This window comes from Dermacentor silvarum, chromosome 2 (genome assembly GCF_013339745.2).
Source record: "Dermacentor silvarum isolate Dsil-2018 chromosome 2, BIME_Dsil_1.4, whole genome shotgun sequence".
Lineage (NCBI taxonomy): Eukaryota > Metazoa > Arthropoda > Arachnida > Ixodida > Ixodidae > Dermacentor > Dermacentor silvarum.
The window spans coordinates 208,860,502-208,888,155 of NC_051155.1; the positions used below are offsets into that span (position 1 = coordinate 208,860,502).

The following is a 27,654-nucleotide window of genomic DNA, read 5'->3' on the forward strand; positions in this document are numbered from 1 at the left end:
CTTCATAAATAAGCATCATGAACATTTTTGTTTGTGGTGCAGATCATTCTTGCTGTGACTATAAAGCGAACTGCCTGTTCACACCATCTCTACAGCCCGCACTTTCCTAATTTCTTAAATAAACAGTCTGCATCTTGAGTAATAAACCAATTTTTAGTATTTTTCACCAAATATATTAGCATTTTCTGGTTTTGAGCACAGTATTTTTCAACTGCTAAGGTTGGCAGGTCTGCATAAGCAGTGTGAAAGGCCTAAACTTGTTTCCCAAGTTCGCTGTAAAATGATGACATGTAGATAACACAGACTGCAATCTGTTCCGTTGCATTGATTTGTACAGGTTCAACGGCTTGTTTGTCCTTGCACATCAAGCCCTGAACGACATTCATCGGCGAGCCATGCAGCAGATGTACTCTGATGTCTTAGTGGTGAGTTATTTCATGCTTACCTGTATTGAAACATTGCATGATTGATTTCATCTTTCTTGGCCATTACTAAAATAGTGCCGTATTTACCCGATTGTAATGCGCCCCCGAATCTAACATGCACCCAAATTTCGTTGGTTTATAGTAAGAAAATAAACATGCACCTAAATGTAATACCGGTGTCACACGGCCACTTTCGATCGTGAAAGGACTTTGCATTATTCAATAGCTTTCAACAGCACAACACGGTGGTCAACTACCAGGGTCAAGTTCTTGATGTTGTGCTCACAACATCTGTAGTACACATCTGAGGCCACTAGGGCCGCTATTACAATCTCGTGCATTGATGCATACCACATCCCTCTTGAGATCACTCTACCTTTCACTCCTATTCAACACACACACACACCACGTACGCTGCCACTTTGTAATTAGGCGCAGAAACCACCTTGACCTTTACAAATACCTTAATGGTTATGACTGGACCAGGTTGCTTGAGGATCAATGCTCGGTCTCAGCCACTGCGAATTTGAGCTCCCTGGTTCAAAGTGCGATGACCAAATTCAAAACCACAACATTGATCTCGCGCCCTAATATATCTTGCCTGGTTCTTGAAAGAGCTGCGACTATTCCTCGAAAAGAAGGCATATCTTCACCGCATATGCAAAGCATCAGGCTGTGAGGTTTCGTACCAGCAGTTCAGCGATTGCAGGAAAGAGGCTAAGCAGCTCTTAAAGCGAGATAGGCAGGCTCATGTAGACTCTATTGAACTTTTTTGAAACATGATCCGTTCCTCCTATGGAGGTTTTCAAAAGGAGACAGTGCACATCTAGGGAATGTTAATGCTATTAGCTCTACAAATGGAACATGCACTGATCCAAGTGAGATTGCAAATACATTTGCAGGCCAATTTGGTTCTTGCTTCTCAAAGGATAATGAGGTTGGTGCTTACCGCAGTCCAGACCAAACCCACAGTTTTTCGTGCCTGCATAATCCATCACAGAGGGAGAAGTACATGACGCCATTAAGAGGCCAAAGGTTAAAAAATCATGTGGTCACAATAGAATACCAAGCTTTATTTTTAAGGGCTGTGCAGACTTGCTTGCACCTATCTTGACGCACATATTCAATCGTTCCTTGGAGACTGGTAGCTTTCCCATTGCGTGGAAACACTCTATCATCATTCCTGTCCGAAAGTCCAGTGGCCCCTCCAAGGTAAACAATTATTGACCCATCTCACTATTTTGATTGTTTTCGAAGGTTATGGAGATTGTGCTGCACACTAGACTTTATGCCTGTTTTCATCACAAGCTGTGTGATCAGCAACACGGTTTTCGTCATAACCACTCCACTGCCACCAACCTGTGTATGTTCCTTCATAGACTTGCACCTGATTTTCATACCAGAGGCCAGATGGACACCGTATATTTCGACCTGTCCAAAGCTTTCGATTTGGTTTTGCACCTATGTGCTTCTATGTGAGATGCTCCTATGTGAGATGGGTTTGTAGGCACCAAAATCTGTAGTCGTGGTGTCTATGTTAACATCCAAAATGAAATTTGAACTGCGTGCCACAGTGACATTTCGAAGGTGGGAGCATTGTGGCCCCACCCCACTTCGCTGTAGCTTTCACCGTGCAAGGCATTCAGGAAGGAATGGGAGCACAGCGAAGGCAGTGTTTGATTGCTAATAACTCCGCTTCTGCTGAACGCATTGAAGTATTTTTTGTGGCAAAGTATTTCTGAAATAGCTTATTTTCACTTTATTTTCACATATTTCACTTTCTTTCTCCACTTCGATAAAAAAGGGTGGTTCAGGGTACTTTTAAACACTTCTCTGAGGGATGTAGAGCCGACGACTGTGTCTCGCGCGCGAAAGAAAGCATACGGCGCGCGGCGACGGCGTTATCGCCCTTGGACTTTATACGGAACATCTATGAGCCAAAACCAATTTTAGGGCCGCAACGCGTCATAGACATCATCTTTAGATAGCAAAAGCGGATATCAAAGGCCATACTTTTGCTGCCGGAAACCGAAAATACGTAATAAATGTCGCCCCCAGCACTTTGGGCGGCCAATGCCATCGTCAAGCAACCAAGCCAAGCGACATGAAAAGTCAAAATGGCTGCTCAGGCCGGCGCGGTGTGGCAGTTCGCAACGTATGATGCGGGAACGGTCCCACAGTTGCGACGTAACAGCGGGGTTACCAATGCATTGGGTTCTATGGGAGCTGTGCCGGGACCGGCCGAAAACGACGTAACAGCCGGGAAAACGCAGCACCCGGGAACGTAACAGCGGGGTTCTACTGTATTGAGATACACGGTTGAGCTCTGTGTTGAGCAATGTGCATCCTCCAATTTTTTTTCTGCCATTCTATTATCCGTTTTTTAATTTGCTTCTCTTTAGTTTATTATGTACTTGTATGTCATTATATGTTTAGATGTGTATATGTATAGTTTGTGTACTGTTCAAGTACCATTTAAATGCTGTCATTATCTTTCACTTCTCCACGTATTTTGTGTATTACATTTTTTTTTTGTGTGTGTTTAGGCCAGAACATTTTGTTGGAGGGTCTTGCCTTTGATGTTTTCTTGTCGTGTACAGGTGACAAGTGCCATCAAGAACTCGCTAATGGCCAGTCAATGTGGACAGCCAGCCGAGGGGCCGATGGGCATCAGTGTGGCCATTTCACCCACCACCTCCACGACCACAGTATCAAAGGCCATCATCACCAATGCCTCCTTCCGCACCAAGAAGCTTCCAGGTCAGTGGCAGAACTGGAGCTATTTTCTCCCTCAGTCATTTCCTCAGCGTGCACACTCTGTGCACGCTGACACCTGCATAGACATGTGTAAATGTGTATGGCAGTGGCCTTTGTGGGTGGAAACTGCATCACCGAGTGTGTTGCCATGATGGCCTTTGAAAAGTATGGCTATATCAACAAGCAGCTACAGTGAGGAGACATCGAGCTGTATGTTCAGTTTATATTCATTTCTTTCTTAGTTTTCTTTTTCCTATCTTGCCCATAGTTCGGCTTTATTTAGAGGGAAGCAGTATGGTAGGTGATGAATATACCATCAATGCAGCGTGTAGAATGAATGCATTCACCACAGTTAAAACATAGTAGAATGAGTGTGATGTCAATTAAGATACAATCTACTTCCATTAATTCAACCGTGATGGGGCCGTCATAATTGATTTTATTATCCGGCGGATCAAATTAAATGAGAGGTAGAAAAAATGCTAAAATACACCACTGATTCATTTACACCACTGTTAACCTGACCCTGACGGGAGTAGCGAAATTGATTGAATAATCCAGCCGGTTGAATTAAACAAGATGCAGAGAACCTCCAAAACACACTGCTGATTCCCTGGCAATATTTGGCCCGATTCTCATGTGCCTTCAAAGCAAATGGGCCCCTCTTTCTATGAGTCCCAAGTAGAAAACTGATATATAAATGCATTAAAAAACCTAAACAAAATAGAAGTCTAACATGTATCCGATTCTTCAGTAAGAAAAATAGGTAAGGGCCTACTATGTGTTGCACCATGGCAGTGGGGTTTTTTAAGTCAGCTTTGCTGCAATACATTAGTGTTATGTGGTAAAGCAGACAAATGTTGCAAAAGCGCATCTGCTTGCACTGCCAGGCAACTTTCTGCCCAATTCTCCTGAAAAAGACAAAAAAAAAAAGGTGTGCATCAGAATTGGGTAAATACTGTAATCAGGCATTGTGAGCTACCATTATTGCTTGAAAATCTTCGTAAGACAGGCCAACAATAGGCGCTTTCGTCTGAAAATATATATTTTTTTAGATGTGTGTTCAATGCACTCACTGGCTGCTAAGCTCCACTGAGACAGACGCTGACACTAAAGGGGTCGCTATTGGGGTCACTATAGGGTCAGGCACGTGTGGGCTGATTCGCCAAGTTAAGTTATCCAGCAAAGGCCAATTTTAGGATTGAAATGACAAAAGCTTTGGCCCGTAGAAATGCATGGGTGCCTGCCGGAAACTTCGGTCGAGAACTTTGGTCGGCGTCAAATTAACCAGAAAATCAAGTTAACTGGAGTCAAATTAACGGAAGTGTGCTGTAAAATTCTTATGCAAGAAAAATGTAGCATGCCTCTGACTCTGGCAATAAGAAAAAGATAAAGCAGCCAACTTCACCTTCACAGAATAGAAATTTGTTTACGCTTAATGACCATTGTCATCACACTCTCAGACAGTGCTTTATGGCTGTCTACGAACTACATTATGTCCTCCATCTAGTCCTTGCATGTTTGTTATTCTGCATTTATCAGGTGACTCCATAATAACCGCAAATAGGATGGTGGCCCACGCCTAGACTAACCTCTTCACTAGTTCATTCTGCAATGTATGCAGTTTTCTGGAACGCCAAAAACATGTGATGTGACTTGTTTGCCACTAGCTTAGCATGTAAAATAACTTATCTTCTCAATGGGCTTTTGTAATGAAAGACTGAAAGTGGCACATCGTCGTTCTCATGCTCTGTGAGGACTTTGTTATTTTGCCATCTTGCGATGGCAATAACTCTGGCTAGGCTGGTTCTGGTAGTAGGCTGTTGCAAACACCGTAGATGCCTTGATTTTGTATCCAATGCACTGTGCAAACAATATTGCACCAATTTTCTTGGAGTAAAAAAGGGGCACATTAGAATAGGGTAAATCCTCTAATCATTTACTGTGGGCTACTGTTTTTGCTTGAAAAGATTCCTAGGGCAGGTTGAAAATAGGTGTTTTTGGCGAAAAAGAAGATATGTGTTCAACACATTCACTGCTCTCAGCGCTGCCCAGATAGACGCTGCTGTTTTTGGAGCCGCCATTGGGGTCACCATTGGGGTCAAGCAGTTACGTGTGAATCAGTAAAGTGCATTATCCGGCGATGGTCTAATTTCGGAATCAAATGCTGCAGTCCCAATGGCAGAGTGGGAGCAACTTTTTCTGCTCTTTTTGGAGCAAATGTGTGCCAATGACAAAGTGAGGGCGCGAGTTGCGTGTTCCAGTGGGAGATTGAGAGCATATTTCGAGCAACAGTCACTCCGTGGAGCAGTGGAAGCTGCTCCATGAAAATTGGCGAAGTGGATGGGAACGCTGCGTGACTTACTTCCTTCGTGTGTGTATTTTTGTACAGTATAGACCACTTATAACGTAACCGCTAGTGCAGGACCGGATATAGTGCGGTCTTTTCAGACTCCCGTTAATTTTCCCATAGCACTCCATGTATACACGTATCGCTTATAGTGAAGTTGCGGGAAACGAAATACCGGTTACAGTGCGGCTGCCTGGGAGTACGGAAGTCAGCGGAGACGGCGAACGCTCCCCTCAAACGGGCGCCCCAAGAAGTGCTCGAGGAAGAAAGAGACGAAGTGGAGGAGACGGGCACGTGGTGCGAACGAACAGCCAGTGAGGCTGAAACCAGAATCTTGAGTGCGAGCCGAGTCGTGAAATATCACGGCGCGCATAGCGAGCGAGGGCCACGAAACAGCCAACGGCCGCTTCACGATAACGGCAGTAAACGAAACTTCAGCGAGCGAGCGAGCGGGCGGCGCCGGGCACAGCACGGCACGGTGAAGGGCGCACGCGGAGACCGGGGAATGTCAGGGAGGAGGGCGGCAGGGAAGCGGATTTCGCCTTGGCAACTCCGCCGCTTCGGTGGCTCCCCTCGCCCTCCCTCGTAGCTCCCTCACTTTCGACTGTCACCGTGCGCGCCCGCCGCTGTGCAGGCGCCGCCGCTACAGCCAGCCCGGCGCCACCTTTCCTCGTTTTCTGCCATTATCGGGAAGCGGGCGTTTGCCGGCGTGGGTAGTTTCGTTGGCCGGCCTGGGACAGCGCCGCTGCTTCCCTCTGCGCCATAGCCGCAGCGTGCAAGGTCAACACGTGACTAGAAAGTAGAGGAAGCATAAAGGAGAAAGAAGGGTTCACTGCCATTTTCTACTCGTGGCTACGGTAGCGTGGCTGAGACGTCGGCACGTATACGCATGTTCCGGCGCAACGCAGAAACGGCGACCTTGCCATTTGAGAGAGGGTGAAATGTCCACCACGTTTTTTTTTTTTGCTTTTTTTTTGTTTGTTGGCGCGCTACATTGAGGGGTCTCCCCTAAGCTTTTACTCTATGGCGGTGCCGGAGTAATGCCGGTTGGAAGCGCTGCCGCGTGATTTGGTACGAATTAACGAGATTTGACTGTAAATTGAATGCAAACGTTCTAGCCGCATTCCTCGACCGTCGCATACGCGTGGCGGCTCGGTGCACATGTTTTGCGTATGTGTGGGCCTTGAAAATTGTTGCTTTGGTTATAGTGCGGTACCGCTTATAGTGCGGATATTCGCGACTCCGGCGACTTACGTTATAAGCGGTCTACACTGTATTTTTGTTCGTTTCCTGCTTACTGCGCTTGGTGGCACCATGGTAGTCATATTTTGTGCCAGGTGTGTGTGCTGATAGTTCGCTGCACAGGGTTGTGATGCTCATTCAGGGTAACAGCTGAGTAATTTTAATGCTTTTTCTGGTGAAGAACGGTCAGGTTACATAACATTTTGAAGTTTTTGTAGATAAACCACCAATACACCAAGTAAACTTTCTACTATATAACAAATGTTATTTCGAGGAATATGGAGTGATTAATAAATAGATATGGCAACAAAGTAAAAGCTGTTCAACACAGTCTAAGTACTGGAGGCAGGCATTTAAGTAAACTGATGGTCATTGCTGGCAATGGGATAGCGTTTCTGTTTGTTTAGTTAAAAAAGAAAATAGAAGCACGAGTAGCATCTGGTAAGCTTCTCAACCAGGTGCCAGTATGAGTAAAATTGTTTACTCATACCAGCCGTGTACTTCCAGCAGATGTATGCATTGTTCTGCAGCATCAAATGCTCAATAAATTGGGGATATTTGGCTGTGCAGTCATTAATTCAGACTAGCAGCAAAGGGTGGCAGCTGCAGAATACTGCAAATTTGGGTCAAACAAACGGTACTAGTGTCCACCAGAAATTAACTAGCAGAGTGCGTGTCACTGCAATCTTTTATCTTTCGGAGAGGAGCCACAAGAACACTTTCTATTCTTTTTCTTTCATTCGATTTTTTGTTTTCACTGTATTTGGGTGAGATTTGAGCGTACAAAGCTGGGATGGGGAGCACGACAAGCAGCTGTCTCCATTAGCCTTTACACATAGCATGCAGTGTTGACGTAGCATGCAGCATGCAAGATGTTAGTTTACTGTCTGTGACGAGGACAAATTGTTTTAAGAAGTCAAGCAAGCTATTAAACATTTGTGGGAGTGTGATAAATGATCTTGATTTGCCTGAAACACTGCCACCCTACATGCTGTTCATTGCCCCTGTATATGTGACACGATGCCCAAATTTATTTGCCACTTCTTTTCACACTTCTCTAAAACATGGGCTCAGAGTCTTTGTGAAGCATGTTGCTAGATGACGCGCTTCGAGCCTAGCTGACAAAGCTTCCTCCGTGTGCTGTAGTAGGCATTAGTCTACCGTCTGTCTTCCCATTTTCTGTGTTTGTTCTATCAGCATAAAGTGCCGAGTTCATCATGATGCCGCATTTAAAAGGAAAGTGCTGTGTATGGAGACAGACGGAAATCAGGCTGCATCACGGACGTTCGGAGAAACCGAAATTTGTGTGCGGGACTGGCGCAAACAGAAGGAAAGGATTTTTGCCAGCAAAGCAACACGGAAAGGTTGCAGTGGACTGAAGCGACATATTCTGCGATGATCCACTTCGGTGATAAGATCGCCTTGGCCCTATCTTGAAAGCGATACGCATTGTGGAGGGAGTCCGCCGCGCTGTGTTTTCGCCACTTATAGTTCGCATTAAACCGAGAGGCGTGCTAGCACGAAGGTCAATACGCTCGCCACTGCTGCCACTCTTCGTCACTCCAGCGTTTTGACGGCGACTTTCCGCACTGATCGAGCGAGATGCATTCATGTTTGCTTGTGCATGCGTGACACTGTGCTTGTTAATTTAGTTAGTAAGCGAATGTTTACAAGTTTATACGGCTGATAAAACTACTATCCTTACTTCGTATAGCTGTCTGTTAATTTGCTATTACAATTGACGATTTGCCTTTCGGGCGGAACTGCAACTTTTATTTATTCATCACAACTTTAGTGCATTGGGAGTAAATCTTTGTTTTTCCAAATCAGAGAAAGTTGTATTTCTGTATGAAAGCATGAGGTGCGTAAAGGATTTTTTTTTTCTCTCTCTTTTGGTCACAGAAAATGGGTTTGCGTTACAATCGAGGGCGCATTAGGATTGAGTAAATACAGTATGTTGAACAAGACTGAAGGGTGCTCCAGTGCTGGCAAAGTCACCACTTCTTTGTGCCAAAGGACTTAGCTGTTAGTACTGTTAGTATACGTTTGGTACTTTTAAGGTCCTACGTAGCCTGTCCAGATCTGGACGATAATCAGAGTTGGTTTCATATTCGCAAGCAATCTCACGTAGCAGACTTTTTTGTAAGTAGCTGCCATGTCAATTTTTTGCAACAAAGCATGGCTCAATCACTGTGTACCACGTATATTGTGTCATGCTTAACACCTCATGTTTGACTTCCATGGCCCAAGCTTCAGACTTGTCAATTTAATTTGCAAGTCTCTCAGCACCAAACATATTTTTTTCTGTAACATGCTTACAGTGAGGAGAAATCAAACTGTTTGGTTGTGTTAAAGTCATGCCCATCATAGAGTCACTTAGAATGCCGGCCTGCATCTCTTTTCAGATGACATTCCAATCCCAGAAGACAACATTGAGAACCTACCACTGCCAAACGATCCGGGCCTCCTGGGCATCATCAAAGAGGAAGGCGAGGAGGCGGCGGGGGGTGCCATTGCGGGTGCCAAGGCCATGATGCATGGCTTGCCCAGCCTACCTGGCATGCGCAAGCTTGTTAAAGGCATCACACGCAAAGAGTCAATTGACAAGGCTGCTGCTTCTGGCGCTGCTACTGCTGCTGCTGCTGCTGCTGCTCAAGACTTGAAGAGTCCCGTGTGAGTGTAGCCTCTCTGACAGGCGATAGCATAAGTGAACAAAATTGATTGAGTGCTGACCAAGAACTTTTGAACCTTGGGCACATTTTCTGCGCGCAAGCATTTTTCTTCCTTTCTTCGTTTTGATCTTCAGCTTTCCTGGTTCGTTCTACCTTGAAAGCCAAAAAAAGTATCTGCAGCCACTCTAGGGTGATTTAGGTCCATTTCCTTGCTTTCGTTTCACGCAAGAAGAGATTGAAAATCTGGCATTTCATAACCGGTCTGCCTTATTTGTGGGTGAGGTTCAGTAGGTACTTAGTGGCGCATTCGAGTTCTCATTTGGACTTTGTAAACGGTACCGCATTACAGGTAGTACTGTGATGTTGCAAAGACATTTAGAATTCTTATAGTGTAGGGGATGTTTGCCATGATCAATGCTGTATACCAGAACTCTGAATAAGCCACCTCCTGTTAGTGAAAGCAGAACAGGATGCAGGGCACACTGCATGCTTGGTAGCGTACTGCTTGGTAGCCGTCTTAAAACACTACGCAATAGGAAAACAACAAAGCGTGCCTCGGGCTGATGAAGCCCCACCAGCTTGACGCATGTCTCGTGCCTCGTGCTCAACGGTTCACATTACGTAGATATCAACTACAGTAGAGTCTGTCAAATTTTTGAGTGACTTCGGATGGTACTTTTTTTTTATTAGTACGTTGTTTCTCGCGTTTCTTGCCAACGCGTATGAACGAGGTTCTACTGTACTTCCATGGGAATTGACTAGTGTCAGACGCTTCAGTGTCTACGAGCGACAAAATTCTTGGCGCTGTTCCAGGAACACTATCATCAGTCGACGTGTCCGGTGCTAGTAGTGCGAAATGTTGCAAAAGTGCAAGTAACCGTGAAAGTGATCTTCCAAAAATAAGGCCCAAATTTGTCAATGCGATGCTGTGTGCACATACGCTTGCCTACGATCTAGTCAGTCCGTATCTCCACCATTGCCATTTCCTTAGATAAAAGAAAGTACAATCAATACATCAAAAAGCTTCAACATAACAGGCACCGATTTAGTTGCGATGCCTTTTTTGACGCCACTCCTTTTCACGCTTCGTCAGTGGTACGAGCAGCGCTCCACCTGCGTTATCATTGGGATCAGCCAGCCGTGAATGGTGGATGATAAGGGAGCCATATAGAATTGAGCAGAAGGCATTGCTATAATGTTGTGGCCCAGAAGTCTACCGTGCTACGATAGCCAAATGACAGTGGGTTTTTTAGCAAGTCATTGTGCGGCGCTTCCCTCACTTAATCACCGTCCTCATTGGCGCAGTCATCCAGGGTGGAGTCAGCACTGCTTAAACCACTTTTTAAGTCCCCAGGACTGTGTCGCCATTTAATATGTGAATGAAAGAATGCTGTACACGCGAAACCAACACCTCTAGACTCACACAAGAATGCATCTTTAGAGTGGCTTGCTGAAATTCGCCTGTCATACGGTTTAGGTGTGGTCGGTGCCGGATCAACTAGACTTTGCTAGTTTCAGTTTTAAGGAGGTGCCGGCAACATGGCCGATGACAATGCCATGGCGATGCCATCTGTTGTCATGGTTTTATGAAAATACCACAACTATCCGAGCTATTCACTTTGAAATTATTCAGCACTAATACTAATAGCTTCCAACAAAAAAGAAATTGATATTCTCACAAGCACAATGTTATACTAAAACTTTTGTGATGTAGTGACTGCTTTTCGCAGAGTGGTTATGTTAATTACAAGTGGGTTTTACTGTATACATTCTTATTAATACTGAATGACAAGAATTAGCAAGTCCAAGTACAACTTGACCATGTAGAACTCGACTCACACGAAAGAAATCTTTGTTCAAATAAAAATAGGTTGAATGGCATTCTCAATCAAGGCATTCTTCCCTTACCAACTCATTGGGCTGTAACTTTGAGAGTTAACAGATAAATTTGAGACTCTAGTTATTGTGCAATGAGCGACGGAATGGTGTTTGATAGGTGTAACATTAAGAGACTTGATAACAACGATGTGGGTTAGAGAGAAAACACAGGTAGCTGTTATAGTAGCATTCATCCCCAAGATTGCATGTTTGACAGCCAATTTTGAAACATACGGTGATGTAGAAAGGCCATTAGCCAAACTATATGTTTCAGTTAAGTGCATGCACTTTGCTTAATTTGGCTGTCAATTTGCCAACATAAAACAATTGAGAAAATCAGTAAAGGGCATGGTACACTTTCCAGCAAGAATTAGTGTGACTGCTGTGGTGGTAGTGCAAATTCAGTAATGCTTGCTGTGCGTGCTACACCAAGTGTTGCTGCAAAGTGCAGATTCTTAAGGAGTTTGTGTGGCCGTTGCAGGTCCACAGATTCCCAGCGGACACATGAAACTGTGTCAGGCCTGCAGTTCTTGGACCATGCGCCAGCGGGCTTTGAACATGTGTCAGACTCTCGGAAGAGCTCATCAAAGAGTAAGGAAGCAGACAAAAGAGAGCAGGCAGGCACACGCTCTGCATCTGCATCACGAAGTACTGCGACAAAAGAGACTGTAGACAAAAGCAGCAAGTCAGATCGAAAAGAGGTATCTCGGAAGGATGCCTCTGACAAGAGCAGCAAAACCGAACGGAAAGAACCTTTGGATACCACTGGAAGAAACAGGACGGAGCAGAATGGTGGCACTGCGGATTCCCAGGGCAAGGTCTCAGCAAAGAGTGAAACAGTAGAGCCACGCAATGGCATCGACAAACATGACTTGTCCCACGACACGGTGGGGTCCGCGGAACTTAAAAATTTGGCTACGGCAGAGAACACTTCGTACCCGACCAATTCGAGGAGTGATGACAAGTCGCATCGAACCACACAGGTGTGAAGATACGTGCGGAAGTGACCACCTCTTAATAGGCTTACCAGTTGTGGTTTTCTTTGTTATCATCAATTCTTTTTTTGCTGCCTGTAGAAACTGGCGACACTTAATAGTGCGGAGTATGGGCATGCAGTGTGTCGTAGATGTGCTGCAGCAGCACAGCCTGTACTTACAGAGCCTTTTCAAGCCATTTGCCTCTCTTGACGCTTCGGAAATTTAAAGGAATTTCAAAGCAATACCTAAGCATTGTGCCATGGCTGTGACAAGTTTTGTGCTGATTAAGTGGCAGACAGGGAAAAGATGTGTGCTTTAGGCAACGAGTAAGTTCAGTCCATCAACAGGAGTGCACTCGCTTTGCACTCTGAAATCTCTCGGTGCCAACGACAGCACCGACCCTGGTGGGTGCAAACATATTGCAATACAGGTGTTCCTTGTGATCTCGGCACACACTGTTATGTGTTGCACTTCAAGCGCACGTTTTCTGTATTGTTTGTAAATCCTGTTACAAGGTCGTACGGACAGCTTTTATTGTGTTTATTCTTTTCCTAGAATATGCGCCATGTTATATGTACATAGCTTTAGGGGTGACCTACAGTTTTGTTCCTCAAGCATGCGGAGGCTTGGAGTCAGACTTCACGCTGTTTCCAAATACTCTGCTGAGAGCACGAAGCACCCTTGTTTTACTCACCAAAGCTAAATGTAAACCCCATGTGTATATATATGTAGTTCAAGTTAATGCACTTGGCTAGACACAGGACCCCAATAAATTAAGGGATCCACTGCCTTTTGCCAAATGTGCTGATTCATAGAAAAACCGGCAACATGAAAGTTTTCCGAGTGCCTACATTGTTCCTCGCTCTCTTTGCGGCATCTAGACGTAGACTTAAGAAACCTGTTCCAAACAAGGAATCTGTGATTGATGTGTGTTGACTGTCCACCTCTTTTTTTCTTCTTGTGGCTGCTCTGCATTGGCACATCTTCTGTTTTGCGAACTTGCTTATTCATTCCTGTCAATGTAGCTGAAATTGTGTTTGTGCTAGTGTGGGTGACGGCCTCGTGCAGTCGTTAATGTGCTGTCGACACTGTACTGCCATTGTTGTAGACAAACTGGAAACACCTGCGGATAAAAGTTGCACCATGTGTTTTTAGTACAAGCTCAACACAGTTCTCTTGCATAGGTGCTTGCAAAACACAAGGTCAGGCCCAAGGGTGTTTCAAATGTGCAGATTGGATGTGAGCAGAGTGTGAATTTCTTTTTGAAGACTTCTCTGTGTGATCTTCACTCTGGTGCTGAAGCTCATGCGCTTTGTTTTTGTTTAGGCATTAATGGTTCATTCATTTTAGTTGGCAAAAGGAATGGCAGCCAGCCATGGTGCTTACAAGTACAATATGCATGAGAACTCTGTAAGAGCCATTGCCTCATCAGATATCAGCACTTGAGAAGATGTGAGACAATGAGCAGTGTTTGAATTTTGTGGTTGTAAACTTGACGTCTCAGCTGAAAATGCATATCTATCCTTTAGTCTAACTATTGGTAGGCGTTTGGGCCCAGCGTTGTATTTTGTCTTTGATTGCCCGGAGCATTTGTGGAAGAGAATGGGGACTCAAACTTGCTTACATGCCACAATTACATTTTTTTTTCTAATTTTCCGTTTTATTTTTGTGCTTAGTGATGGTGCTGTGGGCTTATTGAAACGCAACAGGCACGCATTCCAGATGCACCTGGTGTAGTTCTTTTTATACGTTTTAAGCTTCTTCCCGGTTACGTTTGACATTTCGTTTTGTACTACCACATGATGAAAAATAACGTCTTTTGCACGAGTGCTCAGTTGCCTTCTGCCCCTACTGTCTAACCGACGCTTTTCTGTTTTTGACTCTTTTTTTCTTATTGTTATTATTTTTATTGTTAGTATTTTTATTTTTATGCAGTCTGGCCTTTACTATAAATGATACCACTCTGCCTGTTAGCTGTATTTGGGTATTCAATTGGGGAGCTGGTATTATTTGAGATTCCTCATAGACTATTGTAGGTGAAGGGAAATCTGGCTAATTTCTTCTGAATCGCACATCCCTCACACATTTGCATGTCTTTAACAAAGTGTGCAGGGGTGCGAGGAGTGATAATTTACGAGTGAGTTTTCTTTCTTTGTCACACGAGCCCTTGCTGCTAATGAGAGTGATGGAGCATCTCTTCAAGCTCGCACTTGCTCTCTTGCATGCACATCTATACATCACAGGCACCTTCTTGCGAAACGTGATAAATTGAGGCATGCAAGTTTTTATGCTAATCACCCTGCGTTTCACTGGTGCCACATGCTCGTTTCAGTTATTGTACAAATGTATCTGAAGGGATAAAAATTTTTCAGGGCTGCCACTATCGTCTCTACAAAGTCCTATAGCTTTTGCAGCAATCTACTGTTGAAGTAGTCTGCATGTATGCATTCTCGCTGGTCCCACTGTCTGCCGTTTTTGGAATGTTGCCCTCGTTTGACCAGTGGGCGGTTTTGACCAGTACCTGCAGGTCTACATCAATCACCTCGGTCACATCGAAGCAGACACCTTTCAACTTCATTTGGAGGAATACTAAATAGTTGCAAAAGGTAGAATGTTGAGAAAAGTGGTAATATAAGGCTCTGTTTTATTCCTCTAAGTAAAGTTGAAGATTTGAGCAAGAAAGTTGCAATGTTCGATTAGAAATATTGTTATTGTCCCAACACCTTCACCAAATACCACTTTCACTGGGCATTCCGAAATCGACATTCCACTCGGTCAGGTACATTCACACGGGTGAGGACTACTATGAACTAGATAGCCATCAGTAGGCTGAAACTGGGATTTCTTAGGAATGGTAATGCCAGCCCTGAAAGTTTCGAATCTCTTCTTACACCGGCTGCCACTTAGACATGCTTAAGCTGGGTGTGGTGAGGGCTGCTGCTGCAATCTTGGGTGCCTTGCCATTGCAAGATGCCAAGGCACTGCCATGTTGTAGTCTGATGTTACGGATGCATCAGTGAAAAACCGTGGTGCACACATGCTTCAGCCGTCTGCCACCATACTTGTCACTCCACTAGGCAAGTGTATTGTGCTCACTGTGTCCTTTCCTTTGGGCCATTTGGCCCTGTAATGGGGATCTCTTAGTGGTGAAGTTTCATGCAGTGATTACTGGAGGGTAACCTGGCACTGCGTTTGTTCATGCATCATAGGAATTGCGGGAAGTACATTGGCTTTGATGAGAGAGAACGTGTTTGCTGCTTTTCAAATAGTTCTTCGAATGTTTATTATGCAGTTTCTTGCAGAACTTGTAGTGATTTAAATAGATTCATTTGGTATTTGTACGTCAGTAAATTGGCATAATATTTTGCATACTTGGAAATTGACATCATCCATGGCTGAATGGCTTACGGCATTTTCAAATGAATTGTTCTTTGGGAAGCTCTGCAAGCAGCTGAATGGTAGCACCTGGGGTTTAAATTAATTCGATGTTTGCTAACAAATTTGTTGTCAGGTTAGCTTCAAGAAGGTCCACATAAATTGCAGAGAGGTTTGAAGCCAGAGCTATTACTGCAAAAATTGTGCACACCACCCTTAATTTATGGGCTAGTTTTACTGCTGGATGTACTGCAGGAACTAGTCCGCTATTTCCCTCTGGTGGTCCCTGTGTGAAGCTGTGGTTAGTTTCATTGTTCCGCATGTGTTCTCAGACCATCGATAATCATCAAACACGTAACAAAAGATGTGTGTAACACAGCACTGTTGTTTCCTTGGAGTCCCTTATATGTTAGATTGGAGCTTAAATATCTGCCCTTGTTGATCACTGTCGGTATACGAAACTTGCTGAATATATGCATATATTGCGTGGGTATTACAGGAAGCAAGTGTATATAATTATAAATATATATTATATTATACGATAATAAATTGTTGGCAATGTTGATTTTTGATTCACGCTGTGACTTTAACATATCCAAACACAATTGCTCCTATTTGCTCTTCTTTCTCCACTTTTCTTCCTCTGCTTTTTTTTTTTTTTTTTTCTTGGGCATTGAGGTGGTTCTGATGTCATTTATTTGACCAACACACACTTGTATTCCTCTCTGGCCGCATAAGTACTGCCTCAGTGAACTGCAATTTAATGGCAAGATTTCTAATGTTCACACAATGTTTTTTTTTTTTTTTTTAACACAAATTATGATTGGTATGCCTTGCATGACAGACACATTATAATGACTTGCTCACTTTCTTATTTTATTGTAGTCAGTTAATGGTACCAGAAATCGACTTATTATGCAAAAGAGAAGCAATATATATATGTAAGCCAAGAGCAAAAAATAATTTTGATGTTTTCTGCAATTTTTATTCGAAGATAGTACATTCAGAAGCAGATAAACTTCTAATGCTCACATTTTTGGTCTTAATTGCCACTACTACATCCATTAGACTGTTACTTGCACGTGTTGTGAAAAGATGTAGTTTAATCAATGTAGTGCTGCAAAAAAAAAAAAAAAAAAAAAAAAAAAGAAGTGTTCAGACCCATTGCAAAGGACTGACAGCATGGTTTTTATGCTGTCAGGGTATTGTGGACTTCGTCAAAGTAAGCGTGATATGAAGGGCCATGAATTTTTTTTTTTTTTTTTTTTTTTTTACAATGTGCCAGTACTCCAACCCAGTGAAAATGAATTGGTGTTGATGATTCAAGTTCTAATTGTTGAACTTGCAAGTGCCTCCCTATGGGTGGATGCAAGAATTGTTCCTACGTAATTTTTACTTTATTTCTTGACAGTGTGGCACAGGGGTTAACCAATGCTTAACACTGACAAAGCAACGCAAAAGCAATAGAAATCCCTTACAGGCACGCCATGTCGTCTTTGACTGGGGCAGTCTCTGGTTAACATTGCTTCTCAATTGGAACTCTATACATGCACCAGCGAACCGAATTGCCCTGGTCTCCCTCGCATTCCCTCCAGGTGTGAGTGCACTATGAAGGGATAAATACGGCAATTCGACCTTTCCTGGTACATCGCGGAGGTGCATCCACAGAAAAGGTTGGGGTTGGCAAGGAGAGCTGTGTGTGTGTGTGTGAGAGAGAGAGAACAACGTCTTTATTGAGGGTATAGCCTCAAGGCCTGCGAGGGTATGGGGTGATACGATGCAGCTGCGTTGGCTGCTCCCTAACTACTCGACAGAGCTGCACGGACAAAACGGCAGGTTAGTGCGCATCTCCTCTTCGACTCCAGCTTCTTCTGCTGATGATGATAAACAAAAATCGAGCTCCTCTGTTTTTCTCCGCGTTCATCCATAGCGAGGGTCTCGAATCTGGCATCTTAAATTAGGTAGCATGCGAGGGTTTATTAGCCACCTGCCTGCTGTACTAAGTTCACGTGTTACGAGACGCCATCGGGCAAAAAAAAAAAAAAAAGCCGTGATTGAACGCTGTTAAACCAAGTTTGTCGATCGATAGCACGGTTTTTCTTGCTTTGGGAAAGAACACAGACGCTGCTCGGCGCGGTCTGCAACTACCGCATCCCGCCGTGGTTGTTTAGTGGCTATGGTGTTAGGCTGCCAAGCACGAAGCCGCGGGATCAAATCCCTGCCACGGCGGCCGCATTTCGATGGGTGCGAAATGCGAAAACACCCGTGTACTTAGATTTAGGTGCACGTTAACGAACCCCAGGTGGTACAAATTGTTTCGGAGTCCCCCACTACGGCGTGCCTCATAATCAGATCGTGGTTCTGGCACGTAAAACCCCATAATTAAATTTTGCACTACAAGACAACACACAGACGCTGCTCGGCGTGGCAGCAACAGCCACATTCAAGCTGCGTCTCGCTTCAGCGCGAACCAAGCGTCGAAAGCGCAGCGCGTACGAAGCTACTAGCACTCTGCGCACTTTGTACACATCGCAGATCGCTTTGAAGATGAGGCCCGCCCGCGAGCGCGCACTTTGTCCACATCGCAGATTGCTTTCAAGATATGGGCGCCCACTCGGCGTACGCAGCAACCGCCGGTAGTGGCAGGCTAAGTCACAGTTTGGCCTTGGCTGACTTGAAGGTCAAATTTACGGAACCAGGCGTTTTCTGGGTTTGTACCTAAAATAGTCGAGCTACCGCTCTAAAAAAGTGGTGTTCCACATCCGCCCGACATGGCTGAGTGGCGTTGGCTAACACTCCCACGGCTAGATCTATAGTACACAACTACCCGAGTTAGTGGACGGATTGATGGGCGTCACTGTAGCACAATTGGTAGTGCATCATACGCATAATGCGAAGGTTAATTGTGGGTTCGGTCTCCACCAGCAACAAGTTATCTTTTCGTCCACTTTCATTTGCCACATTTCATTATTTTCTACATTTCTAGTTCAACTACAGCTAATTACCCCTATGTTTTCCTTGGCTTCATTGTTTTCTGGCTTTACATGGTCGGGATTACCAAAAATCAAGTCTCACTGTTTCGCTTCTCGTTCCTATGCACTGAGGGGCTCGATTTCCTGGTTAGCCACAGCCACTTGAAGCTAACAATGAAATCCGGTGTCGGCGTCCGCGGCGTTCTCCGTTAGAAATAAATTATATTTATATGCCACACCTTGCTATATGACATGCGGTATATGCGGGTTATATTGCCACAACATTGTATCACTAAGGTTGCTCATACCGTGTCTTACATTCTATGTAAGACAATATATTACATAGTACAGACAAGTTATTTCTCGGAATTTTGAGAATGACAGCCCACAAACAAATGTCATGAAACAAAACACCGACAGCGCATGTCTTTTATATTAAATCATCTCAGAATGAAATATTGCTACGGAACAGTATTTGCCTTGACGAAGAGGCGAGCAGTGTGAAGACGACGACGAAGATTAGAGGCTACTGCGGGCTGTGGCTTCTTGGCCAAGTGCGGCGCATTTCTTTGTAAATATACTTGTATATAGCTTTTCGTCTGCGTCTTCCTACGTAACATATCTGGTGGAGGTGGACGTTCCCTGTACCTCGTCACGGAGCTTCGCAGTGGACGGTACGTCGAGTCTTCCGTCATGGCTCCCGCCGACGACAGCTCGACTCAGCCAGCTCCGACACCTGCTGCCACTTCGACGACCTACATCGCTCTCCCCGCTTCCCGCGATCCTGGCGTATTCTCGGGCAAAGATGGGGAAGACGTCGACGACTGGATCAGCCTGTACGAACACGTCAGCCGCAATAACCGGTGGGACCCTACTATCATGCTCGCCAACGCACTCTTTTACCTCGGTGGCACACCTCGAGTTTGGTTTCGGACACACGAAGAGATCACCAGTTGGGATTCGCTTAAGCAAAAGCTCCGAGACTTGTTCGGAAACCCCTACGGTCACCAACTTGCCGCGCAGAGGGCGTTATCCGGCCGTGTGCAGACGTCCACAGAGCCCTACGTCACATACATCCAAGACGTCTTCTCTCTGTGCCGCAAAGTTGACGCACACATGACTGAGCCAGACAAGGTTTCCCACATCCTCAAAGCCATTGCCGATGACGCCTTCAACTTGCTCGTATTCAACAACGTGGCGACCGTGGATGCAGTTATAAAAGAGTGTCGCCGCCTGGAACTCGCTAAAAGCCGACGTATCGACCAGCAGTTTGCCCGTCTGCCCTCTGCCCAACACCCCAGCGACATCTTCCTGTGCCGACGCTCTTCGTCCCAACAACACTGGTGATGTTACCAGGATCGTCCGGCGTGAGATTGAGGCCGCCTATCCGGCTGCCTTCGACTCCAGCTCCTCCAACGCACCTGCAGTCACGGTTTCCCTGATCCAGGCAGTTGTCCGCCAGGAGTTCGCGAACATGGGTCTTCACACCGTCTGCTCGGCCCATCGCCCTGATACCCATCCGGCTTCTTCGATTACGCCCCGTCCCACATCTTATTACCCACCACGTTTCCGCAACCCATCTGAATGGCGCACTGCTGACGACAAGCCCATTTGTTTTCACTGCCGTAGAATCGGGCACATTTCTCGCCACTGTCGCAGTCGTTGAAGTTCCCCGACCGGGTCTACTTATACTGCCTACTCTCGCCCAGGTGTCCCTTCTCGATCCTATGCAGCACGCTCCGATAATGCCGCCACTGATTCTCCTGCGCCGAACCGCCCCTATTCTCGTTCGCCTTCGCCCCAACGACGACAATCTCGCTCTCCTCAGCCCCGTCGCTCCTATTCGCCGACTCCCTTCGGACGCCGCTCCCAGCCGGAAAACTAGACGATGCAGCGCCTCGAGGTGACGCTGCATTGCTCCCTACGCCGCCAAATCCTCTACTGACGTTGCCCACTCATCTGAACCTTCTTGACGTGCAAGTCGACGGTGTTTCTGTATCTGCTCTTATAGACACTGGGGCGCATGTATCCGTAATGAGTGCTGACCTTCGTAACCGGCTGAAGAAGATACTCACACCCCCCACGACGCCTGTTGTCCGTGTCGCCGATGGCGGAACAGCCCCCGTAATTGGTATGTGTGCCGCCCGCGTCTCCTTCGCCGATCGCTCCACTATCGTGCTATTCACAGTCATCGCCCACTGTCCCCACGACATCATCCTCGGCTTGGACTTCCTCTCCGCGCATTCTGCTCTCATCGACTGTTCCGCCAGTACTCTCCGCCTTGACCTGCCTGTTCTGGATCCCTCTGAACCACACCCTAGTCGCCTCAGTTCCGTCGACTTCGTTCGCTTGCCACCTTCGGCACTGACCTACGTTGACTTAGTGTCATCCCCACTAGTGCCCGACGGTCACTACATCGCGGCTCCCATGCAACACGTCCTGCTTACACACGGGATCACAGTGCCTCATACAGTTTTATCTATTACGGCGAATTGCGTCTGCCTGCCCGTGGTCAATTTTGGCTTGACGGCACAAGTGCTGCCACGCGGCATGTCTCTGGCCCAGCTTTGCTCATTCGAGGATCACTCAGTAGCATCTATTGCAGTAGACGACAATTCAGCCGATCCTCCTCTACCATCCCAGTCGGCAACTTGTGCCATTGCCGACTTACAGAAAATGATTGCGCCCGACATGCCGTCCGAGCACGCTCGTGAGCTCTACCGCGTTTTGTTATCCTATCACGATATTTTTGACTTTAACGATCGTCCCTTGGCCCAAACTACAGCTGTTAAACATCGCATTAATACCGGCGATGCCCCTCCTATTCATCGCCGCCCGTATCGAGTGTCCCCGGCTGAGCGTCAAGTTATTCACGCTGAAGTTCGCAAAATGCTTGCCAAGAACATTATTGAACCGTCGTGTAGTCCATGGGCGTCACCTGTTGTACTTGTAAAGAAGAAGGATGGCTCATGGCGCTTTTGCGTGGATTATCGGCACCTGAACAGGGTTACCAAAAAGGACGTGTATCCCCTACCTCGGATTGATGACGCCCTTGACTGCCTCCACGGTGCTCGCTATTTCTCCTCTATTGACCTTCGCTCCGGCTACTGGCAGATTGCCGTGGACGATCTAGACCGCGAGAAGACTGCTTTTGTAACACCCGACGGTCTTTATCAATTCAAAGTGATGCCTTTCGGTCTATGTAATGCTCCTGCCACTTTTGAACGCATGATGGACTCCCTTCTTCATGGCTTCAAATGGTCCACGTGCCTGTGCTACTTAGACGACGTTATAGTATTCTCCCCAACGTTCGCTACACACTTGGAGCGCCTCTCAGCAGTCCTGGACGTTTTTCGTCGAGCCGGTCTACAACTCAACGCATCGAAGTGCCAATTCGGCCGTCGCCAGATTACTGTCCTTGGACATCTCGTTGACGCGCACGGAGTGCAACCGGACCCAGGCAAGATCCATGCTGTTACGCACTTCCCTGTTCCGAAGTGTGTCAAAGATGTGCGGAGCTTCGTCGGCCTGTGTTCGTACTTCCGCCGTTTCGTGAAAAATTTCGCGGCAATAGCACGACCACTAACAGAGCTTTTGAAAAAAGACACTCCTTTCCAGTGGGGCGATAACGAGGCCTCTGCGTTCTCGCATCTAATCGACCTCCTCACAACGCCTCCCGTTTTGGCCCACTTCGATCCTTCTGCGCCTACGGAAGTCCGTACTGATGCCAGCGGCCACGGAATTGGCGCGGTACTGGCACAACGCCAGCGCGGCAGCGACCGTGTTATCGCTTACGCCAGCAGGCTCCTTTCACCCTCCGAGCGCAACTATTCCATCACTGAGCGTGAGTGTCTGGCCCTAGTTTGGGCGGTTGCGAAGTTCCGTCCATACTTATATGGCAGGCCCTTTTCCGTTGTTACAGACCACCACGCGCTTTGCTGGTTATGCTCACTGAAAGATCCTACAGGAAGACTTGGTCGCTGGGCCTTACGCCTCCAAGAATATTCGTATACTGTTACCTACAAATCCGGCCGACTACACAAGGATGCTGACTGCCTGTCTCGCTACCCGGTAGACGAGCCTGACGACGCCGACAGTAGTAACGCCAACGGCATTTTCTCTGTGTCTGACTTCGCTAACATCGCCGATGAGCAGTACCGGGACCTATCGCTGCGAGCACTCATCGAGCGTCTGCGCTCTGCACCTACCGACGCCTCCGTTCGCCGATATGTCCTCCACGGCGGCATTCTGTACCGAAGGAACTTCGTCCCTGATGGATCTGATCTTCTTGTCATGCCAAAACATCTACGACGAACTGTGCTCTTTGAGATGCATGACGCACCCACTGCAGGCCATCTTGGGGTAACCCGCACGTACGACCGCGTCCGGCGCCGCTTCTATTGGCCTGGTCTCGCTCGCTCCGTCCGACGCTATGTTGCTGCCTGTGATCCCTGCCAGCGTCGGAAAACACCTCAGGTGCTACCTGCTGGTCATCTCCAGCCGATCACCGTCCCTGTGGAACCGTTCTTTCGTGTTGGATTAGACCTCCTCGGCCCCTTTCCCACGTCATCTTCGGGGAACAAATGGGTAGCCGTCGCAACTGATTACGCCACCCGATACGCTATCACGCGGGCTCTCCCTACCAGTTGCGCCACTGACGTCGCGGACTTTCTCTTGCGTGACATTATCTTGGTTCATGGCGCCCCGCGACAGCTGCTTACTGACCGTGGTCGCAACTTCCTGTCGAAAGTTATCGCCGACATTGTGCGTTCCTGCTCCACTCAACACAAGCTGACTACCTCATACCATCCTCAAACGAATGGCCTGACGGAGCGGTTAAACCGTACCCTTACCGATATGCTGTCGAAGTACGTTTCCAAGGACCACCACGACTGGGACATTGCCCTTCCTTACGTCACATTTGCGTACAATTCTTCCCGGCACGACACCGCCGGATTTTCTCCATTTTATTTACTGTACGGTCGCGAACCGACCTTGCCCCTTGATACGGCACTTCCTCCTGCTGCGATCTCAACAAGCGAGTATGCGCGCGACGCCATCGCCCTCGCCGACCATGCACGCCAGCTTGCCCGTGCTCGACTGACGGCCTCGCAAACCACTCAGCAGCGTCAGTACAACGCCCGCCACCGTGACGTGCAGTTTTCGCCTGGTGCGCTCGTGCTCCTATGGTCGCCCTCTCGTCACATCGGGCTTTCAGAGAAGCTCCTTTCGCGATACACTGGGCCCTACCGCGTGCTGCGCCAGGTGACGCCTGTGACGTATGAAATTGAACCTGTGAGTTCGACCTCGCCGTCTCCTCTGGCATCTAGTGATGTCGTGCACGTCAGTAGGCTCAAGGCCTACTACAGTGCTTCTGAGTCCGGCCTTTAATCGCTCCGGGACGGCGATTTTGCCGCCGGGGGTAGTGCTACGGAACAGTATTTGCCTTGACGAAGAGGCGAGCAGTGTGAAGACGACGACGAAGATTAGAGGCTACTGCGGGCTGTGGCTTCTTGGCCAAGTGCGGCGCATTTCTTTGTAAATATACTTGTATATAGCTTTTCGTCTGCGTCTTCCTACGTAACAATATTAAGTCCGAAACAATAGAAGAAACCTGAAAATTACGTAATATTTTTGGCGTGGCTGTATACTACCTCGGGGATCGATATCAGCCCACGCAAGTGTCGCATTTCTACCAGAAAGCTCGCCTTCGTGCGTATGTCGCCGCCAGCGTTTCCCGGTAAACATTACAGTTACATGAGGTGCAGTTGCCGGGAAGTGTGAGAAGCCGTCAGGGATCTCTGAATGCTATCGCGTTCCACTCTCAAAGGCGAAGCTTAAGGGGGCCCTGAACCACATTTTATCGAAGCGGAGAAAAACATTGGAAGTGATAAAATAGGCGATTTCAGAATCACTTTGCCGCAAAAAGTACTTCAATGCGTTCTGCAGAAGCGGAGTTATCGGCAATCAAACACGGCCTCCATTGTGCTCCCCTTTCTCCTCCAAAGTCTTGCACTGCGAAGGCTACGGCGGAGACATCACTGTGACGTCCGAGACGTCACCGTGGCGCGCAGTTCAAGTTTTCGATTTGGTGCCTACGCCGCGCTAAACGTAAGCCAAACGCGGCTGTCCTCAGAGAGCCGCAGTGCGCTTAGATGATGATGATGATGATGATGATGATGATTTATTGGCATCGCCTTTGAAACGGGGCGGTGACAAATAGTCACCTAGCCTGCTTGATTTAATCAGGTGTACTATACATGTTCTTTATCTAGCATTTTTTATACCTCTCATTATTCCTTTTCTTTTTCAAAAATTTGCCTTGTACCGCTACCTATGATTTTAAGAGATCAGGTCGTATTCATCTTTTCCCTGCTTTTTTTCCACCAGTACTCTAATCGTCTCTTGCTTATCTCTACGGCTGATCTGTTGATGTTTCTTCCACTTTAAACCCAAGCGCTTCTGGGAGTTGCACGTTACCTGCGGTTATCGCTGGGTGGATCCCTTCGCATTCCATTAGGATGGGCAGAGGGGTCTCTGGATCTTTACTGCAGCATACACATGCCTCATCTAGTTCCGAATATTTGCTCCGGTATGTTTTTGTCCTTAGACAACCGGCTCGAGCTTCAAATAGCAAGGCACTGCCCTTTGTGTTATCGTATAGATTTTCCCGTCTAATTTCTTTCTTCTCATTCTTGTAAATCTCCATTGTCTTTTTTGTTTCCATTCTTTGCATCTAATTCACGGTCTCTATTTCTCTCACTTTATTTCTGATGACTCCTGGTTGTCTATTTACAGTTTCGGTTATCCTGTACTTGGTTGCCAACTTCCTTGACCTCCGTCCATTCTGTGTCCTCGCTTTTCATGTAGAGATACTTGTGCACTTTAGCCGCCCATTTATTTCATCCATGTTCCTGAGCCTTTCTTCAAAAGTAATTTTGCTCTGTGCTTCTCTGACTTCAAAAGAGGCCCAACCCATGTCACCCTGCACTGCCTCATTTGTGGTATTACCGTGGGCTCCCAAAGCCAACCCGCCTACTGATCTTTGGTTAACTTCCAATCCCGACAAGATATCCTATTTTAAGCATAGAATGACATTTGCGATTGTTAGCGCTGGCACCATTACTCCTTTCCAGATTCCACGCACCACCTCATACGTATTGTGGCCCCACAGTGCCCTGTGTTTCGTTATTGCCGCATTCCGCTTCCCCTTTATTTTCAGATTATCTTGGTGGTTGCTTGAGTAGTTCTTTCCTTTGTTTATTTGTACGCCGAGGTACTTACATTGCTTCACTATGGGTATTACCTGCTGTTGAATTGACACCGCGAAGTTACTCGTCTCTTCACTAAAGATAATAATTCCTGATTTCTCTGTGCGAAACTTAAGGCTTAGATTTGTCGCTGCATTCCCGCAGATATTCGCAAGTATCTGTAAATCTTTTTTATTGTCCACTAGTAGCACAATGTCGTCTGCGTACATCAGTCGCAGATGACTTAGCCACTGGACTCGTGGCGGCATCTCGTGGCGGCACCTCGCGGTGGCCGCGCTCTCGCCGACCGCAGCGACCAATAGCAGCCGCGTATTGGAATGCGCTTTATGACGGAATAAAGTGCACAGAAAAGAGCGAGGATCATTGGGTTTTTGAAACGAGAGCGTTTGAAAAAAAAGTGACTTCGCGCTCCGCTTGCGAGCTCCACGGACCGCGTACGACAGCAGAGAGAGAGAGAGAGAGAGAGAAACATTTATTTAGACCATTCAGATCGTTGATCTTGAGGACGAGTGGGTGGTGTCCTCATTCCAGGACTCCACTGGCCATGGCTGCTCGACGTACTTGCTGGACGAGAGCTTGTTGTCCCGCCAGGGTATCGCCGGTCAGCTGTACCTCCCACCGCTCAAATGACGTGTTAGGCGTCTTTAAATGTTGAGGTTTGCCCCCGCACCCCCACGAGATGTGAAAGAGTGTAGGGCGTGTGTCACCGCACCAGGGGCAGATGCCGCGATATGTTTGTGGGTATATTTCGCTGTATCTGTGTAGGTTTGGGAATGTGTTTGTTTGGATAAGTCTGAGGGCTATTGCCTCTTCAGTGCTGAGATTTTTGTGAGGGGGAGGATAAATCCTGCGGTTGAGTCGCTGGATTTCGAGTCGGTCGCAGTAATTTGATGGCAGGGGCACAAAGGTAAAGGGAGGGGATTGATAAGACGACAGCAGAAATTGGCTGATGTTCACAACAGCGTATGCTACCCGCCGACTATGTTATTTCACCAAGCCCGAGGGGTGGTTCAGGGCCCCTTTAAGCGTCCTCCGAGTATTTTTTTTTTCTTAGATTGAAATGTCGAAACAAGGAAAATTGAAATTAAATTGGACGATGAGACAGCTGGACGATGGTGGGAGCCGAACACACATCCTCTGCATTACGCATTACCATTGAACATATACGTACGAGATGCGCACAAAAAGTAATGTATGAAACTGATTTTGTAAACAATACAGTCGAGCGCCTCTACAATGAACGTCTCTACATTGAAATGATCTGTATAACGAAGGCATAATTCTGTCCCGGTCCTATATTGTGAGCTGTGCGGGGCGCTACCTTTACAACGAAGTGACCTGCATAACGAATGATAGCAGATGCCCCAATCACTTCGCTAAAGAGGTGTTTGACTCTACTTCTATTCTGAAATTGTACAAGGAAAAGCTATCTCCCTCGAAACAACATCCGTGAGAATTAATCCAACGTTTCCAGCGATTCTTCCACTTTGCAGCAATGCTGGAAGTCGCTTTCCGAGATGTTGTTTAGAGCATTCGCCACAGAATTTCGGGATCAAGTTCGCTTTAAGTGGGATCTGAGCTTTGCGAATAAAACGAAATCACAGAAAGCGACATCTAGGCTGCAGGGACGATGTGGCACCGTTGCGATACACTTTTTTTTTTTTTTGCCAAATATTCGTGCACAGACAGGGTAGCGTACGTGGCAGGGGCATTTTCAAGGTAAGAGGTTCACCAT

General features: G+C 46.7%; 1 protein-coding gene across 1 annotated transcript in view; it reads left to right on the forward strand.

Moving 5' to 3' along the window:
* Positions 1 to 16,241, forward strand: part of LOC119442504 (hyccin-like) — a 46,544-nt gene extending 30,303 nt beyond the window's left edge. Inside the window, exons 10-13 of the mRNA XM_037707407.2 lie at positions 338 to 425; positions 3,026 to 3,185; positions 9,180 to 9,447; positions 11,806 to 16,241. Of these exons, the coding sequence (XP_037563335.1) occupies positions 338 to 425; positions 3,026 to 3,185; positions 9,180 to 9,447; positions 11,806 to 12,313 (1,024 nt within the window). The 3' untranslated portion in view covers positions 12,314 to 16,241. The remainder of the gene's footprint in view (positions 1 to 337; positions 426 to 3,025; positions 3,186 to 9,179; positions 9,448 to 11,805) is intronic.
* Positions 16,242 to 27,654: the final 11,413 nt, after the last annotated feature.